At 40.0% G+C, this 20,376-nt stretch overlaps 1 protein-coding gene across 1 annotated transcript in view; it reads right to left on the bottom strand.

Annotated features, from left to right (window-relative positions):
• The window catches only part of DISC1 (DISC1 scaffold protein), a 190,739-nt gene that overhangs the window by 133,932 nt on the left and 36,431 nt on the right, over positions 1 to 20,376 (bottom strand). Inside the window, exon 4 of the mRNA XM_066546761.1 lies at positions 916 to 1,066. Within this exon, the coding sequence (XP_066402858.1) occupies positions 916 to 1,066 (151 nt within the window). The remainder of the gene's footprint in view (positions 1 to 915; positions 1,067 to 20,376) is intronic.

Below are 20,376 nucleotides of genomic sequence, written 5' to 3'. Positions count from 1 at the left end.
AACAGCTCTGAAGGAATGCAGCTTCTTATAAACCGTCCTTATTACTAGATGCTATAAATAGAGACTAAAAATACCTTTGAATTCTCCAATTTCACAAAAAAATCCTATTATCTGTACTGATTTTATCTAATTTTCATGTCTATCAAAAATTACACATGAAGATACTGACTAGCACACTGCACCCTTTATATTAACAAGCTGCCAGAAAACAAAAGGCTTCTCTTCTTTCATTTGTGTGATTGCATTTGAGAATAGCTTTCAATTCCTATGAAGTATCCTCTTCTAACAACAGTAACTAGGAGCAGAGATTAAGGCAGACCAAGAAATAGAGACTATTTTTTTCCCTAACCTATTCCTCTTGGGCCATCTGACACATCTCACTTTCCTCCCATCTTTGAAGTTATCCCTTCAAGATGAGGTTTAGAATTTATTTTTGTGACTTTGTACAGTGCTGAGCTCAATATTGCTATCTAAGAAGTGGCACACAAAAGGAAGTTCCCAAAGATCTATTCATATCAAAAATAATCTGGTTTTTATTTTATATTTAAATATCCTTTCATTGCCTGAAAGGGAGCATCAGAATTAACTCCACAGGGAAGCATTGCTCAAGCTGCGTTGCTGTTGTATGCTCAAGCTGCCGTGTCAAGGATTCAATCCCATTCCCACTCAACATCAATGAGAAACATTCCATTTAATTAGCCAGTTCATCATGATCAATGTTTCTGAGGGGAATTCTGAAAGAATTGTAGAAAGAAAAAAAAATGGGGGGGGCAGGGTGGGATTTTCATAAACAAGCTCCATATGGACACGTTAGACGGTCATTAAAACTCTTTATTATAGATATTCATAAGTGTATTCTGCATTTTGAGAAAAATAGAAGCACTGTTTTACACAATAATGAATCAACAAACTTACCAATTATCAGCAGCCCAGTGCAATGTTGCCTGAACTTGGGTCATGAACCTATCCAAAAAACTGCTAACAGAGGGATGCCTTGAAGGAAGCTGAAATTTTAAAGAATTTTTCTCCTTCTCCAGTTCTTCCAGTTTCCGTCTAAATTTATCAGCTAGAAATTAAATAAAAAATAATAAAAAAAAAAGTTAAACAGTGATGAAAGGATCCTGTTTTACCTGGGGGAAGGGAAATAGTCTCTCAACAAAAAGTAAAATCCACCTCTCCGATGGTTCTTCTTCTTCCTCTTTTCATAAAATATATTGGTCTGTTCTGCCCAAGGACAAATCAACAAGACTACAAGGTAAAACAGCAGAAAACCAAGATGCCAAACTACTTTTTTTCTACAACAAGGGCAAAACTGCAGGCTTCCCAGTACTTTTTTAATTTCATAGGGCTCCAAAGAATTGGCTCAAAGTTATCATCCATGCTCTTCCTAGAGTAACAGATGAGAATTAAATTCTAGGAAAAGTGCTACTTTTCACTGCTTCGGTTTGTCTTAAAACCTAGACAGCAGTTACATATTTAAGTTCCGACCTTATTAGAAATTTGTATTGTTATTAGGTCAGGAACGGAAGAATCACATATGATAAAAAAGCGTACTTCAGCAGAAAATGCATGTGCAATTATAGCAATTAAACAATTATCACGTTCCAGGCTCTCCTGAATTATGCTCAGTTTATCATCCAAAAATAAAAAGATTTACCTCCAACTTGAAAACAAAATAACAGTAGTCCCCAAGAGACTGCTTTGATTCTACCATAACCCTACACATTTCTTAGAGTAACCACTTCTCTTATATAAGTTACTTATTTGTTTTCTGTCCCTGTGCAGAAAACAAAGGAACATCATTCTAACTACTAATTCTTAATGCAGTACATGTATCTTCTATTGTGCCACTACACCAACAAAATCACATATATGACAGATAACAAGCCTGCCATCCAAGACAGAACACCTTTGATGATACATTAGTCAAATTAGAGAGTTTTGAGCTAACCCACAAATGGAAAACCTTTACAGTTCAGTACTCTGCTTGTGACCTCACTGCATACAATTTTGTGCGATTAGCAATCCTTTTAACATTTTCAATATGTTACTATCAGAATAGCATCCATCTGTGCATGCTTTTTATTGCTTATTTTCTTTCTTTATCCTCTGAGGGGATTTAACACGAGAAGTTGCTTACATTTGCTGGTTTAGAGAAATGATGCATTTTTACAATAATCTATCATTAGTATTGATCTCCATTCTGCTTCTGCGCCAACAGGGTAGAATAAAGACAGAGACCTTCCTAATAAAACTAGATCTTTTCCCTGTCCCAGCACACTGCTCTCCAGGGTGAACTCACTTTTGTGTTGTCATCCACACGCAAAATGTCAGAAGGCCCTTGCTGAAATGAGCACCCTACCCTTCATGTTACCCATGCGCATACTATCCCTGCAAAGTAGTGGAGGTGAACCACACCTGTGATGCATTTCTCAGGGGCCACAGCTAAGCAGATTTACCCTATCCCTATCACCACACTGGAACTGAAATGTGAGCTGAGATCAGACTCCCAACCCCATATTTTGACCAGAAAAACATACCAGCACTTGCATGCTAATGTGCCACTTGGCATTTCAAACTCAACCATCGAAAACACCACTGTTACAAACAGAATAGTGAGGGCTGAGAGGGTTGGCTAGTGACCAATGACCAGTGAATGCCAAACCACATGGAAACACTTCCTTTTACTCACACCATTTGCCACTGGGCTTCCTGGGAGTTGTGGCAACCCTCTATAGCCATTTAACAACGTCATCATTGTTCTTTGACATAATTATGCTGAACTGTGTTTGTGTGTCCAGTTGTTTCACCATTCTACTCCTACCCCTCCTGGCCCTAGAAACACGCTATTTTGGGAAGGAAACAGATGAGGGAATCCACATGCCAATTCCTTCCCTCTCTCATTAAGTCTTGGCTGCATCCTGCTTCCTATATTCCAATCTACACAGTATTCAATTAGTTTCTACTAACAGACGTTTCTAAACAATTTGTTCCAATGGCATCTTATAAGTAATATGGCTGCTCATATTCACTTAGCTCTCTGCACTAAATGTTTTTTTTACCCTTTTTCACCATCACACTTAAGGTTATGACTTAAGAGACTCCAGCACCAATGAGCTGAACACTGCAGCAATCAGCTTTTAGAATCCTCTCCTGGAAAGGAGATCTGTGCCATTTGACCTGGGTGATATCTTTAGTGCATGGAGAGACCCAAGAGCCTCAGTGCCAGCTGCAGAGCAGGGAACCATGCAAATAAGGCTCATCTCAATCCAGCTTTTAGTGCTGCAGAAATCTGGATCAAACACAAGTAATGGAAATTATCAGAAGTCTAGCCAACAGGATGTGAAAGAGGGAAATAAGCAGGGTTCCTCAGACTAGCAGAGATAAAGACTGAGGTAACTTCCAGTACTACTACAAGCCAGCAAGCTGCAAAGAAAGCAGTAATAGAATGTTCTCTTAGAACTTGAGTCCTCAGTAACAAACCTGAGTTGCAGCAAATTGTATGTGAAAAAAACATTGGATATAGTGAAGCACTAAAACTAACTGCCAGGGTTAGACAGGAAATCCCCTCCAGTGTTGGTTTTCAGGTCAGACAAACATCTCTCAGGAATACCTCTGGCAGAGTTTAAGGGTTGAGGCCAGAAAAACCAAATGCATTCCCTTGTTTGAACAAGGGAAAGTGCCAGATTCTGCACCTGAAATGGGTCAACCCTGGATGTATGGACAGACTGGGGAATGAGATGCTGGAAAGCAGCACCACAGAAAGGCCCCTGGGGACCCTGGTTGATGACAAGTTGAACATGAGCCAGCAGTGTCCTGGCAGCCAGCAGGGCCAACCCTGTCCTGGGGGGCATCAGGCACAGCATCACCAGCCAGGCAAGGGAGGGATTGTCCTGCTCTGCTCTGCACCGGGGCAGCCTCATCTCAAGTGCTGGGGGCAGTTCTGGCTGCCACAATGTAAGAAAGACATTGAACTGTTAGGGAGTGCCCAAAGGAGGGCAATGAAGATGGTGAAGGGCCTTGAGGGGAAGGCATTTGAGGAGCAGCTGAGGTCACTTGGTCTGTTCAGCCTGGAGAAGACTGAAAGGAGATCTCACTGCAGTTACAACTTTCTCATGAGAGGAAGAGGAGGGGCAGGTATCGATCTCTTCTCTGTGGTGACCAGTCACAGGACATGAGGGAATGGCCTGAGGCTGCATCAGGGGAGGTTTAGGCTGAATATTAGGAAAAAGGTTCTTCACCCAGAGGGTGGTTGGGCATTGGAACAGGCTCACCAGGGAAGCTGTCATGGCACCAAGTCTGACAGAGTTCAAGAAGCATTTGGACAATGCACTCAGGCACATCATGTGATTCTTCTTCTCCTGTCCTCTGCAGAGCCAGGAATTGGACTTTGACGATTCTTATTCCAACTCAGAATATTCTGTGTGATTCTGTGCAATCTCTTCCACTATATTTTCTAGGATTTTTGAGCCAAGAAGCAGACACAGAAGGCCTTTGCTATTGCTAAGTCATCAGACTCACAGACACAACTTTCTTTTACTTTCATTTTAGTGTTTTAACAAGTTATTCCAGCAGAGAAAAAAATCCAAGAACTTGCTGATAGACTGAGACACCACAAGAAACCACATGCACTCATTACGCATTACAAAGAAAGGCTTAATACTTTCTCTATCCCATTCCTTACTTCAAAATAAGTTACTTAGTGGACAGCTTACATGCCAAAAGCAATCCCCCCCGCATTTGATGAAGTTCTTAAATTAACAAACTTTCAGGTAATCAATACATACTATTTTACAGAAGCATTTAAAATAAGGCCTAATTCTCTTTATCAGCATTTTATTTCACTACATTCTGGTTCCAGCTTGCTGCCTTGAAGAGTCCTACAGATGCCCTAGACAAAGCTCCTACTTCAGACCAAAGAGTAAAATTTAACTCTTAAATTACCCTCCACCGCAAGCCATTACTGTACAATCCACTACTGCCAGTGTACCTCTGACATCCCACTCACTTTAAAGCCAACCATAGTACAGACCTGGAAGATGCTGACTAACTGCTGTTCTCAATTAAACAAGCAGCAGTCTGAGAACAGTAGTGTCTCCAAAGATCATGCTTTGTAATAGCTTTGAGTAAAGGAAGCAATTTCCATAACTTCTAATTGACCATGTGAGAACATCTGGCTACCTCTCTACTTTTTAAGCACTCTAACATTGGTTTTATTCCTCCAAAGAAAAGGTTCTCTTTATCAGAACGATTTATCATCATTTAAAAAACATTTAAGAAAATCATCTCAGTAAGGACAGAACCTAATTTGCTATGTACTGCATATATTTATGTTTACTTATGTCTGCGCTAATAAGTGGGAAGATAATCAATCATGCTATTCTACAAATTGCTGGGCATTAAAAAAGTGTTCCTTCAGCTAGCTCAACTAGGGAAGGTCATTTGATCTTGCTTCACAATTCAGCTAATAACCTCTTCCCCTTTGCCCTTGCATCCCCAAAAATCTGAAGGCCCTAAAACAGGATTTAAGTAGGATTTATAACCATAACTCACATACTGCAGCTCTAAAATATTTTTTCTTGCCTGCTAGAGAACTTCTGGAAACACATAACCTCCCCATTCACTTTCTTAAAAACAATCAGGGTCCAAGTTGATGGAAGTGTCTTGTATGCTCACCACCAGAGATAGTTATGTATTTTGTAAGAACCAAAGAAGTCCCAGGTTCAGAACCAACAACCCCTCTTGCAGCCTGTATCCAGAACCACACACAGTAATAGGACTTTAGAGGGGAGACCAAGAACCAGGGTGCAAAGTGCCCCCTTGCTGTTCCCGAATTTCTAATGTCTGTCAGCTAAAAAACTTCCCTTCTATCCACCAGAAGCTTCTCTTCTCAGGGTATCTATGCTTTTGATCTCCAAAGTACATTATAACAGAATACAAAAATTGAATCATGCATTATTTAAACACATACCCCATATGGTAACTTGAGGAGCCTAATGTGAAGCTTAAATATGTGACTGAAACACATCTGGAAAGCAGACTAGTAAGCAAGGTGTCTACAGCCCAGTTACTAGCTTGGCCTCCTGCAAAATAACTTCCAGGAGAAAATGCAGACCAATTCATATCCAAATATGACACAAAGACATATACTGCGATAAGAACTGAAGGCATTACAAGCACCTGGAATACCTATCTGCTCTTAAGGATGAAATATTTAACCATTTAACAGTACCAAACATATACACAGTCGAAAGTAAAGACAACTGATATGTATAAAATGCAGCTTCAGATTACTCTTGGATAGTCAAACAGCTAGCCCTTACCACGTGCTGTCTGGTCATGAGTATAGACCAAACCTTTCCTACCTTCCATTCAGCCCTACATGTGGAAAACAGCAAAATAAAGCTACTGCCAACTCAAGCTGAACACCTGGGCAAGGCTGACTCCAAGAAGTCATGGAGCTGGGGACAGACACCACTGAAGCAACAGGAGAAGCAGAGTTATGCTTACCCTGCTGACTGTGGATTAAAAGGAGAATATCTGCAGAGCAAAACAGTTCAGTATTGAGGCCCCAACATCTGCATTTCGGAAGGTCCTACTTCAAACTAGGTTTAGTGCAATGCCTTGGATCAAGAATGGATAGCTGAACTCCTCTGGTAGCTCTACAGCACATCTTCAGACTTTGCCTCACTTGAAGAAAACCAACCCACTGTACTACAAGACTGCTCTACAGTGCAAAGCAAAGCATAGCAAATGGGACAATTGGGAGATTCCTTCCAAAGGCTCATGCACCTAATCTGAACTAAAGTTATATTTGGGCCAGGGTCCATTAAATACATCCAGCAGTCGTGGAAAAAGCAGTTCCTGGAAAGGCCAGTAAGCAGAGGCTAAAGCTTTCCAGCCAAGGCTATAACCCTCTGGGTACCACAGCCAAACATTCATGTTCAGCTCATAAAAAGGTAGAGGAAAATGCAAATGTAATTATCCCCCTTGCCTACCACTTAACTTTTTCCATTCCAGTCAAAAAGGCAACTTTGAGCAATTTCACACTCCAGCTCTGCTCCTGAACGATCAAGACTACCTTGAGGAACAGCAGAACAAACCAAACTCCTGGCTGCTGAACACCCTTTGGAGTCAGAAGCTACTGCCACAAAATTCACCCTAAAGCAGGAGGGCCAAAAGCTGCAGGAGCTACAGCGCCATCATTCCTTGCTTTGTGTGTATTCCTCAGTTATTTCTCAGTCTTAGTACAGATGATAAAGCCTTCTAATTCTTGCTGAGATGCTCCATTGATGGTTAGTTACCTCCAATGATGGTGCTGATTAAAGTTAAAAGACTAGCAATGAGAAGAGTACAAGAGAGTAAGTCTCCTGCATTTTCTGACAGACTCAAGGTACCAGAGTAACCAAAATATCCAGCAATGACCTGATGTAGCATTTGATGCCACAAGCTCCCCCTGCTGCAGTCAGTATCAGCTGCCTATCCTCAGATTCCTTCTCCTTTCCTAGCAATGAGACCCACTATACATAAATCAGGTGGAGGAGGAAAGGGAAGGAAACCTGGTACTCAAAATAGTCCCTTCAAGAGAAGTAATGGAGAACACTGTCTACAGGATTTCTTAAGAGGGAGGATAGCTCAAGCATGCTCTCTGCCTCCCTGCAAGCTCTGCATTTTCCACCCATCAGTTCACACAAATTACAACCCAGGAAATTGCTGCCTCCTTAAAATACATAACATTTCAGAATTTAGTGTACTGAACATCTGTGTTGCAGCAGAGTTGGGAAGTCTGAAAGCTTTAAAATATACAAGAACAGACACTTTTTAGCTGTTATTACAAAAGGAAGCATGACACATTGGCAGATATTTCCCTCCTCTAATTTATATTGAATTTAGGAGCATTCATTTAGGATTGAACAAAAAGCTACATTCTTAGACATTTTAACAGATGCTTCCTCAAAAGCACACCACCAAGATTTCCACCTACAGTTTACACCTCCAGTTAACACTGGAAAACCTATCTCCCCAGAAAGAAATTTCTCCCCGGAAAGTCCCTAGTGCAAAGCTTGGGGCAGACTTTTATGATAAATTTTGACCAGTGCTCCACAGCAGCAGCATGACTGACAGACTTTCACTTGGATCTGTGCTGTGTTCTCTGGCCCTCAATAACAACACTCAACTGGATTTAGGGGCACGAGCCACAGAACTCCACAGGTTTTGTGAGAGTGTAGGTGCAGTTACTTTCAACATCAGCAGGAACATAAGCAAGAAGCCACAAAGCCAGAAGGGCTTTGTCCAGCACACCTCTGGGAAATTTGAGGGTTGAGAGAAAAATATCCAAGCCCTGACTTGGACCATTAATCTCTCTGGTTACTTGGCCAGCGTTAGAAAACTTTTGCTTTCTCATGCTACTTTCTCCTCACCTGGCAATGTAGGGTGAACTATCCCCACAGCTGTTATTTCTGGGCTGAGTCTAAGGACAGCAGGACTATTTGGATAAACTTACATTTTCCTGTAACATGACTATCCTGAAAGGAAAGTAGTTATTATTATAGCATCTGACAGAGGAGCCTCCAATAGAGGTTCCAACTACACTACACTAGGCTCAGACAAGGGGGGGTAGGGGGAAAGAAACCCTACTCCAATAAATTTACAATCCACAAAATAAATTACAGGCAAAGGGACAAATGGAGAGAACAGTGCATCAGACCCATACTCTGGGTAAAAATTAGGGGCAATAATTTCAGTATACTAGAAGCAGCTTAATCTCCATTGCTCTTAATCTGAAATTTCTGAAAAATATTGAGGTTTTATAGTATCTTTAATAGCAACATTTTTAATATTAGGACCATCATAAATATTTCACATTAGATCATAAACTAACTACTTCCATAATTTTCTAAATGCAGAAGTAATCACATTTTTTAATGTGCCTGACATGCATAACAGTTAGTGAAATAGTGGGCAGTTTTCTGTATGTGACAACCTTAGTAATTAATCTTTGCAACTGCATGAAAAGTACAAATCCATACAGCTTCTATCCCCTATAGTCCTTCTCTTCAGATTTTCTGCATTTGTAAATTCCTTCAAACATCACAAGAATTCAAAGATAGGCATGTGAACATTGGAGACATCATTTCTCCTTTAGCCAGTTCACAATACAAATTAAACAGTGCCCCATTGACTGTTTGCTTTCCACAATCTTTCACAAAGTTTCCAACAAAACCACAAAAGATCCTTACATTTCCAATATGACTTTACAATAAAAATAACTTACAGTAACATCAAAAGATACACTAAAAAGGGAAAAAAGCTGATTGCATGTGCCCTTTATTTGATAGCAACATTATTCTGCAAGTAGCGCTGACAGTACTGTCACTACATATGAGATTTTAGAGAAATGAAGAAAAACACGTACCGCTGACTCCAGGTCAAATCTGTATCTTTAAAAATGTCAGGCTATGCAGCACAACAGCACAGACAGCTATTGTGAATAAAATTGTACTCTGAAAGAAATCTCACAAGGCAAGGAAGCTCACAGAGATCCATGCAAAGCTCCTTGGCTGGCAATACGGCTTATTCTTTTATTGGAGATGGTAGAAGAAAAGGCTTGGTGGATGCTTCCAATCTGTGCAGTTCATATACAAGAACTGTCAGCTGTATATCAATGTCAACTGAAGGGGATTCAATCCCAGTTCACCATGTCCCTTTCCTTGCCCCAGGAAGCTCTAAGCCAACATCCATACATCTTCACTGCCTCTGAATAAATGCCATGGATTGATCAGAAAACAAGTGACTTAATTAACAGTAAACCATGCAGTGATCTACAACTAATTGCATTATATTGTGAGATACCTGTCATTTTTTTAAAGATCTAAATACTCCAGAAAGAAATTTTGATATGGGATTGTCTATATCTGGGCTTTTATATCAAGGATTTTGTAACTAGAGACAGACAGATTTTGTTGGGAGTTTTCTGTACCAGGCTCTTTTCAAGAACATATTGTGAATCTAAAGTGCTTTGATCCAGCTGTCAAACAAAGAAAAGGATCCTTATTATTGCCTAACCTGAATATATTGAGAACACCATCCTAAAGCATACTGTTTAAAAGATTTTATTTTTTTCACGGGAGAAACCACAAAGTAGCATAGATAACATAAGCAGTGTTTCACAAAGGCTTATCTTCATACTTTTAAAGCCATGTTGCAAAAATGCAGAACAAAGCAGCAAAAAGTCTAGGCTAAGGAACACCAATGAGTAGATGTAGAATTGCTTTCAGCTGAAGTTTGAAAGAAAACAGCACAGATTTTGAAGTGTGCTGTATATTAAATTGTGTTATGTTTCCCAAGGACTAAAATAGGGGAAGAAATCAGCTTGCAGTTCTGCTTAAGCCACCAGCTACAGATCAACACCATCAAAACAAAATGCAATTAGGCAACATTATCTCCCTTCTGTGGCAAGGCATGCTGATGAAAAGGTATAAAATACTATTTCTTATTGATTGAATATTACACACAGAGAACTATAAAGAGAATACAAATGTGTGCATGTGGCCCCAAAGCAATTGCTCTGAAAACTGCAGTGGGGAAACTTGAAGCTCCTAGAAACAAAAGGGGAGAGAGAAAATAAAGTAAGTCTTTGTGGTACCAGAGCTGAAAACAGTACATTCATTCATTATGGATGAGTACCTGGATGCCAGAATTTTACTTCAGGTTAAAGCAATCTTTTTTTCTGCCTCTCTTGTTCCTGGCATTCTCCTTCTTGAGCTCCCACAATACTGCTCAATGTTTGTTTGTATTCCAGGTTCCCACTCTCACATTTAATACTCTACATAATCTTAAATATATAAATCTAATTTCATTGTTTCTTCTTTATTCCCAGTGCTCTTCAAGAACTAAAACTTTACCATCAAATTGAGCTTATAGCCTTCCCCAAGTACTCTGCACCAGTAGATGCAAAACCAAAAATTGTTTTAAAACTTTATTTCAAAAAATAAGGGCAAATTTTAAAATAGCAAATAAAAGATGCTAACTTAGTTCAGCCTAGTCACTTTTCCAGCTTCTACCATCCATCACTGTTCTAGCACACAGCAGTTACACTGTTCTGCTTTATACAGTAAAAGCCATATCCTAAGAAATCAAGCAATAAGAGAGAATGGTTGACAACATTTGTCATTTGTTCTCAGACTATTCTGACTGTCGAAACAAAAAACGGATTATTAAGGTCACCTAGTCCTAGCCAACTGCAATAATCAGGGATATCTTCAACTAGATCAGGCTGCTCAGAGCCCCATCCAGCCTGACCTTCAATGTTGCCAGAGATGGGGCATAAATCCATCCATCACCTCTCTGCACAAACTGTTCCAGTGTTTCAAGCACACTCATTGTAAAAAATTTCTGCCTTCTATCTAGTCAGATCCAATAATTTCTACCAGGAAATTATTGCTCCAGGAATCAGGATCTAATGGAAAAGAAAATAATTTAAACACAGAATAGCTGCTGACTGTCAATATTTGGTGATTGGCTTCCTGCCCTTCCATTTGAACTTGGCCTTATTAATTAATTCCCTCTCAGCAATTCACAGGTACCCTTACACCCCAGTTTCTCTCCTCATTGTTTCTGCCCCTTGATCCTCTTCCCATATCTTCCAGCTGGCATCTGCTTCTCTAGTCTTTTCTAAAAACAGAAAAAGAAATACAATTTTTTAGCTGTCTGACTTGCACCTACAGTTTATTTAGCTTACACATACAAGTACTAAGCTTTTGTCTATTTCCTACCTACCATCTTCAACATTGCTTTCCCAAGTCTGTCTGTGGTACCAAAGCGTAAACACAAAACAATTTAAATAATTTGGGGCAGTGGAACTGTACTTGGATCCTGCAGCTTCCTTTGGAAGGCCAAAAATAATATAAAATATCAAATGTAAAAGCTGCATACCCTTTTTTATTTTTCCCCTCTGGAAATTAATCTCAAGCATACTTTGTACTATTGATCCTGAATTCAAAAACATCCTGCATTCCTGACATTCCCCAAAGTGTCACCAAATTCTGTGAAAAAACCAGAAACTTCGTGGGGCTCGGAGCACTGCACGAAGTGAACTTCTCTGAAGAAACAGAGTCTCAGGCTGAACTGGATCAAAGCCACATCTCACTGCAAGAACCTCAGAGGAGGCATCTCCTCAGCTATCAAGCCATACTTCATGTTGGCAGCTTCTTATTAGCTTAAGCAGGTTCTTACTGTAAAAATTGCTTGTGTTTTGTTGAGCTGATGAGACATCACCTCCCTGAAACAAATCTCTACCAACACACCATGGCATTGGGACAGTCAATGCCACCACCATGTTCAGCCTGTCACAGAGGCTTCCAGAAACAATCAAGGCAGCAATTTTGTCAAGCTTGGTCTTGGAGCTGCCCAAATTCCACCACCAGGGAAAAAGAATAGAACAACTAAATACAAGGCAGGCAACCACCCCACACTATGTGAGGTAGGGTCAGAAGATGATGAAAGGCTTAGATGATTTGATTAAGAAAACAAACATTCTACAAACAAAGCAGTATAAGAATATCTCAAAATTCTCTATTTACCCATCCTCATCCATCCACCAGTACTTTTTCAGAATTCTTTTGTGGAATTATCAACAGCTCAGGAGTATTACAGGAAGCAAAATGACAATTAGGAGCTGTGTGATTTCCCTATGGTAAGCTGACAAAACAATGTGTCTGCTCAGCATTGAAAAGATTTACATGAACACATGAAAGGAATTACCATACAAAACCTCAGCAACATAGGTATATTTTCCTTGTTGCTGGCTCCCATAAGCCTCACAAAACACTGGATGCTAACCAAAGTATCACAGGAACCTGCAAATTACAAGAATAGCATACCAAAAAAAAAAAAAAAAAGGAAAACCCAGGAGTAGTTACAGGTGTAATAAAGATGGCCCATCTAGAAATAGTCATTTTTCTTAATCCACAGTTTCTTTTTATGCTTCTACACATACCTACATTTTAAGGCAAAGAGAAAATATTTGGGATATACCATTGGCATGGTTTCATGGAATGAGTTGGTTCTGCTATGCCTGTGCCAGGTGGCTTCAAGTCACACTGGGTATTCTCCCATGAACACCAATTCTACAGTGCTGCATTACTAATAACCTTATTTCTTTCAGCTTCTAGGTCCTCTATCTGTAAAAACACAGATAGCAACAATTGCTCCATAGGGGCCTCATTAGGCTTAATTAACACCTGTGTGAGATCTTCAGATAAAAGGATAGGTGTAATTACACAACCTGAACTGCTCCTTGCATAAGAAACCTTGTATTAACCCTTTCATAATTTGAGCTTTGCAGATTTTTCCATATGAAAGACTCTCATTCACTGGAGTCACCTCTTAATCTTCTCATTTCAAAAGCAGATAAATCCCATCATCTTTCCTGTTACAACAAATGGGATCCTGGAGGTTTCTGGGTTTTTTTAATCATTATTCCTCACCCTACTTCCTTCCTCATATGCACTTCAACTTTTTTACCCCTTTCATCCCGACTCTGAGCTCCTGGAAGTGTTTTAGGTGTAAGAACTACTCCTCAAGCATGCTGGACAGAGGGTAGAGCTGTGCAGGAGGAGGTCAGCAGGGGGAAGAAAAAAGGCTCTCTAAAGAAGTTCCACAACTCTTTAACTCTACTTTGGTGCTTTTCAGCAAGGCAGTTATGAATGAGACAACAGCAGTGACCACTCAATGACAGCCACTGCAAGAAGTCCAACCTCCTCCAGCATACAGATCCACAGAAGAGCCCTTCAAATGCCCAACCTGAGTGGAATGCAGCAGTGCCAAGGTATCTTCACTCCTTCACTGGTCCTCACACTTCAAGCTACAAGACTTGACAATTTTACACACAGGCTCACTGCCTTACACAGCCTGAGCCCATGAAGTGTCACTGCCCCCAGCAGCATCTCCCCCTGTTCAGCAGAGCCTCCAGAGGCTGGAAATGAAAGCTGCCAGACCACTGTCTGTGATGACAGAGCCAGGTGGGAAGGGGAAAAAGTAGCAAAGTGGGAGTTTGATGGATGCACACCTAGAAACGGAGCTTGGGGAGAGGGATTTGGATATTGCCATGACCTCCAAAAAGGGTTCAGAAAAGCAGGTGCTCCAGAAAGGATAAGAGATCTGTCATTTTTATAGGAATCCACATACAAAAGCCAAAACATAATTCAAGTGTGATCCTGTTGTAGACCCCAGAATTGCAGCTCATGAGATGCAGGTTCTGCTTCCAGCCCCTGCAGCACATCTCCTCCAAGCATCTCCTGCTATCTTTTGTGGCATGGATTAGCTACAAATGAAAACTTCACAAGAAAATAGTTTTTATACAGCTTCATATTAACTAATCTCTACCTTCTTTGTGAGTAACAATCAAAAAAATTACTACACTAGTGAATCTTGCTACGAATTTCACTCTGTGCCAGTACACCCACACAACCTGTTTTACCACAGCAAAATAAACATTTCTATCCAGCCTTCCACCTTGACTCTGCCCAGCAGCATCCCCTGCCATTGAAATTGTTTGAACAGATTGTCTTTGAAGTAACAAATAATATGTTAATGTGTCTGTTGTTAACAGCAACCTCTATAAACACCTAATTTTTTTTCCCCTTCCAAATATCTCCTGCAAATCCAACAGAAGAGACCTGAGCTGCTTTCCCCTCCCACACCCATTCAGCTCCTTTTTACTTTACCTCAAAAGACAGCTTAAGAAGAACTGTGGTAAAATATGTAGATCAGACAGATGGCATTTGTTGCTCTTTTCTCAGTCCTGCTGCTCAATGGCTTCAAAAAAGCCACAATAATTCATAACTTCGGTAGTCTCAGGTAGATCCTGACTCTACTACAACTTTTGCTTATCCATTTTGGAGGTGGAATTATTTTATTTAGAAGAAGTCTAAGAGCCTTCCACCAGAGCAGAAAGAGATACTGGATTAGAACACGACACCTGAAATAACTGACTTTTGGTCTTTGCTTTTAAGTTTCTCCTCAACAAACACAATCTTCTCCCTACTTTATTTTAACAGTGTGAAGAGCAGCTGACATCTGCACTTCCTAGCGGGAGCACTGGGACAGGACAGTTTGGTTCTCCTTTTATGGTTCCCTTTATGCTATCCACCACCCTCACTCTAGAATGTGCTTATAACTCCCTGCTCCTCCCTAGAACCAGAACTTCTCTCTTCCCAAATTATATCTGGCCATTATTTCTGTAACATATTAATAAATAACCAAGAAAGCTATTATACACATACACACACACACAAACACACATGGCCAGCCTCTTGAAAGACATGGCTTCCTTGTCACACACTGAAAACTGTTTATCTTTTATTCCTCTTTTCTTTTTATAAAACAAATAGTAAGAATAAAGTACAGAAAACCATTGTTATTTGGTTACAAAGCAACACAGAAATAAAAAGATAAGCCAATAAATTTTACTTTGAAATATCACTGTTTGCTAAGGTTTACGGGAATCTCAGCTAACCAACATTCAAACTGCAATTTAGGCAGCGGTCATTTCTAAGCAAGTTGTTCCTTAGTGATAAAAGACATGCAAATGACTTTTATCACGTTATTTACCAGAGGCTCCACATTTCCACACATAACTGCTTCCAAACAATAAGCTCCCATCAAGTTAGTGTTCCATCAAATCTGTCAATTGCAACTCATTTGGCACTACAGGAGAAACTGACACATTGCATAAAGGTCAAGTGGAAAAATGTCCCTTCCACTACATCAGTGTCTAGATTGGAAAAGGTCACTCCATCCAATAATTGCTACTACAGAAAATAACTTTGTTGTAATCTACATCATAGAGGAAAAAAAAAAAAAAAGGCGTTCAAGTGCTTCATTTTTTTCCCAAGACATGACAAACTAACATTACTGTCATTTCATGACTGGAGGTCAGTGGGCTTTGGAATATTTAATTAGAACTCAAAGGACTGTAGTATGGCAAGTGATGATACACCCATTTTATGGACACTTCACCTGAAGCAGACTGAAATAGGTTGCAACAGCAAAAAGCAAACATGATTATGCAGGTCACAACAAAACAAAGCAAAAAAGGAAATCTGTTGTGGGTTTGGGTTTTTTCTTTCTTTTAGCTCCTTATTCCTGTCTTATCAACACCTTTTTCTTCTTAAAAAAGCAGCACTTAATCATTTGTAACATCACAACATGTTGTAAAATATAAAATTAACATATACAAATACAGAAATTAGCATCAAGCCACTTTAATGCTGGAGCAGAAGTCCTAGGGCTAAGTGATCAAAAACCCAACCTACACAGACACATGACCCTTGTCACCCAGGGAAGCCTGAAGTAATACTGTGGAATTTGGGAAGAGAAGGGAAAGGAAGATGTTCGGGTTCTCCTCATCTCACTACATCCCTCCACCACTCAATTCATACACAACTCAGTTTATCCTCAGCTTCCATTACTAACAAAAGATTAAAAATTCAGCACTATTGCTTAAAATTCATATCCTGTATCATCAAGCCAAGTTTGGAAGAAATTTGGCAGTTACTGGGAAGAGTGGTAGAAATATTTTAGAGTCAACTGTAAAACAAGCAAAGATAAAATAATCATGCAATCAATGCAGTGATTGTAAGCACAGGGTTTCCAGATTTACTGCAAAGCAGGTTAGGTTGTCTTAGACTTTCCAGATACTAGTTGAACAGAACTAAAAATTGCCTGCATCCTAAGCAAGTTTTAGATTAAAACCAAAAGAAACAACATTCTGATGAAGAAAAAGAAAGTTAACCAGAGACAGCTGCAACTCTGTCCCTAAGACACAGAATAAACATTAACTACATGAATGTTTCCAGAATGAGATAAGGGAAATTAAATCACCAGTAAGAACAGAATCAGGCCATCTTGTCAGTAAGTACCCCAAGGGATACAGTAACAGGTACCTGAAGCCACACACACCCCTTGTTCAAAGCAGTATTATCTCTCCATTGAAAAGAAAATATCCAGTAGAGCACAGTAACATGCATCTCCTTTCATAATTCTCACTTCCACAGGGAAGAGAAGGCTGGAAGCTGGCAAAGGGACAGGGTGGCATTCTTCAGACCTCTTCACTGCCACTTCAGCTGCCACATGCAAGAATGGGAGTGATGTTTGTTTTACCCTCTGGCAGGTTTCCTAACTGTGTCAAATTCAAGTAGTTATTCAAATACACTCAATAACAACACTATCAGGACCCTAGAAAGCCACAATGGTTTCTTCAGTGACAAGCACAATGAATGATGGCAGCATCAGCATGTCAGGCTGCAAGCAGCTGCAGTAAAGAAAACCCAAAAGAAAACAGCTTCTCAGTAAGAAACAGGAAACATAATTTTTTTAAGTTTTTTATGCTAATGAAGCACTGTTTGATTAATGTCCCTCAATGTGTAGATGCTTTACTTGTAACTGCATTGACACAAAAATATATTCTGGAGAATACCACCCAGCACCCCCATTCTGGAAGAAGTTATTTGTTTAGTTGGAGGTTTCATCAAACAGATGCATAGTGTGTAAATAAATTTTGCCCCAGGCCAGCTGTCTCCTATCTGAAGAGGTGAAAGCTTATAGATCCAGAACCTAAATATAAAGAATCTGATATCCACTGAAGCCAGTGGGATTCTCAGATGCACAAGCTGAAGTGGTTACATGAGCTTAAGTTGCAGGGGAAAAAATGATATTGTTTTATAAAGGGCTAAAAAGAAAAGTTTACAGATGCTACCTTTGCCAGCACAGTAAGTACATACAATAAAACTTGGGCATATTACACCAGCAGAAGAAACCGAAACAATCTTGAAGTGACAAGAATTGCCAAACTAGATCAGATCAGGGTCCATCCAGCACAGGCTCCTGCCTGCAGCAGTGACAACTGGATGTTTCAACACTTCAAAGGATGGAGAGAAAAGCCTACAGGGCAGCCTGCCAGCCTCTGCAATACTGCACCCACCTCTGCTGCAGGGAAATCCTAGAGACCACTTTCAGCAAGCTCCAGGAATTACCAGGCTGCTGTGTCTTATATTTAATACAATTATCCAATGATGAACATTTAGAAATAAACCCTCAGACAAAATCCCTTCACGTGAACTTTCAAAAAAAACTTTCCAGAAATAACTTTTTTAAACACATTTAGGCAGAAGGTAAAATCAGGCAACGTGTCAAATACACAAAAGGATATAATAAAAAATGCAACAAAGTATTTGCATAAAGTTTCAAAGAAAGTAAAATTTTAATGTTATTCTTTTCAAAAACTCCTATTGAATACTTCCCTCTGTACAACTGCCTTATCTCCTACATTATATCCCAGTTACTGAGCTTCACCAATGATCAAAAGCCTTTGTTTCTAAACCAAAAATTCTCCAGAAGTTCTCCCTGTTGCCACATCATTTGCACTGTCATCATATTCACCTTCTTCCTTCACTGTTATTAAACAAGATAGTTAGCATAAAGGTTTAAAAAAGTCAGAAATATATTCTGTTATAAGAAGCAAAAATATCTCTTGTTCAGTTCAGGCATTCCTGGTCACTCCACCCATTTTCCCAAATTTTCCTTTGGAAGCTAAACAAGCAATTATTTGTTCTTGTACTTAACATGACTCTTTAAATTACTTGTCGTCTAAACAAAGGGTTAAGATACTCAGATATTAAGATATCCTCTACTCTGTGACTTCTCCTTTTTTAGTTTGGCTTTATTTCTAAAGCAGCATCTGCTGGGGCTGAATTTGCACAGTAGGAGCCCGGACAACTCCTCATGGCCAAGGTTAAGGCAGTAAGCAAATGGACAGTCCTTTTGCCAGGAGGGGACCCCAAGCACAGTATTTCTAAATGAACAAGTCAAAACACCAGAGGACAAAATCCACCCAGAGACAGCAGTTCTGACAGATCCACATTTCCCACTGGTGTCACCCTGGTAATTAGCACTTCCTTGTCCACTGTGGTCATCCCCACAGACCACAGTAACAAGCAGCTGCTTATGCTTGGAAGCAGCTGAGCAATAAAGGAAGAGCCATTTAAATACTCATCAAAACCCAAGCACAGCAAGAGCACCACCTGCACAAAGACTGTGCACAGGCAGTTCAGCACTGAACATATCAAAATGCTGCTAAACATACCCCAAATCTACTGGATGTTTCTCAAACAGCTATTTGAGGCCAATTAGGCTCCTCACCAACAGAAGGAAGCAGAATCAATGATAGAATACCAGGTTGGAAAGTACCTCAGGGATCACCTGATCCAACCTCTCTCAGAGATGCACAGTCTAGACAAGAGAGCCCAGCACCCTGCTCAGCTGAACCTTAAAGGTATCCATCATTGGGAAATGCCCCACTTCCCAAAGGAGATTACTCCAATGACTGATTGGTTTCATTGAGAAAAATTTTCTTGCATCCAACTGGTAGGATAACTGGTAGGAGTAATTAGTGGCCATTACTCCTCGTCTTTTCATGTGATTCCTTGCAAAAAGGGACTCTCCATCTTCTTTGTAGCCACCTTTTAAATATGAGAACATGGTGACAGGGTCTCCCCCCTAAGCCTTTTTTCCTAAAGCCTGAACAAACCCAGTTTTCTCAGCTTTTCTTCACACTGAAGGCTCCCAGTCCTCTGGCCATCTTTATGGTCCTTCTCTGGACCCTCTCCAGCCTGTCCACATCTTTTTTTGTGTAGCAGGGACCAAAACTGAACTCAGTATTCCAGGTGTGGCCTGACAAGTCCTGAGTAAAGTGGGAAAAAGCTGTAAAGCAGGACAGTCATGAACTTCATGAGAGCTGGCAGCGATGAAACATTCATTCAACTTTCTGACCTTACCCTAAGCTCCCAAGAACATTCTTTGATTGGAAATAAGCATAGCACAAGCTTCATCCTAACCTTCAAAAGAAGTCTGCAGCACTTAGTTAATCTTGGCTGAGCAGAATATTAACATCAAGGAAGTCTCTCTATCTCTCTATTGCAAGTAGGTTTGAGTTGTTACTTTAAACCCCCTTTGCATAGAAGGGATGACTGGTACTTTTTGCAACTTTTAACTGACCCCAGTGTCATTTGTCTACTTGCTTGGAAGCCAAGATGATAGGTTTGTGTGCTACACATCGCTTCAAAAAAAGACCTCCAATTGTCAAGAGTCAATTGGCCTGCAGATGAGAACTGAGGAAAAAAAATCTAGTATTTCATACTGTTTTCTTCATTCTTCCAAAGGTTATCCAGTCTACTTTGGTAAAGAGAGTCTTTTTGGTTGCCTAACAGGGCTGTAAAAAGGCTTTCTTTGCTTTCCCAAGGGTGCTTTAAAAGTTCTGCATCCCAGCAATATTTTTTTTAGGTAGGCATTGGAGATATTAGGAATACTGTGTGCTGT

The sequence above is a fragment of the Molothrus aeneus genome, chromosome 3 (genome assembly GCF_037042795.1).
Source record: "Molothrus aeneus isolate 106 chromosome 3, BPBGC_Maene_1.0, whole genome shotgun sequence".
NCBI lineage: Eukaryota > Metazoa > Chordata > Aves > Passeriformes > Icteridae > Molothrus > Molothrus aeneus.
This window is presented reverse-complemented; position numbering and strand designations above follow the sequence as displayed.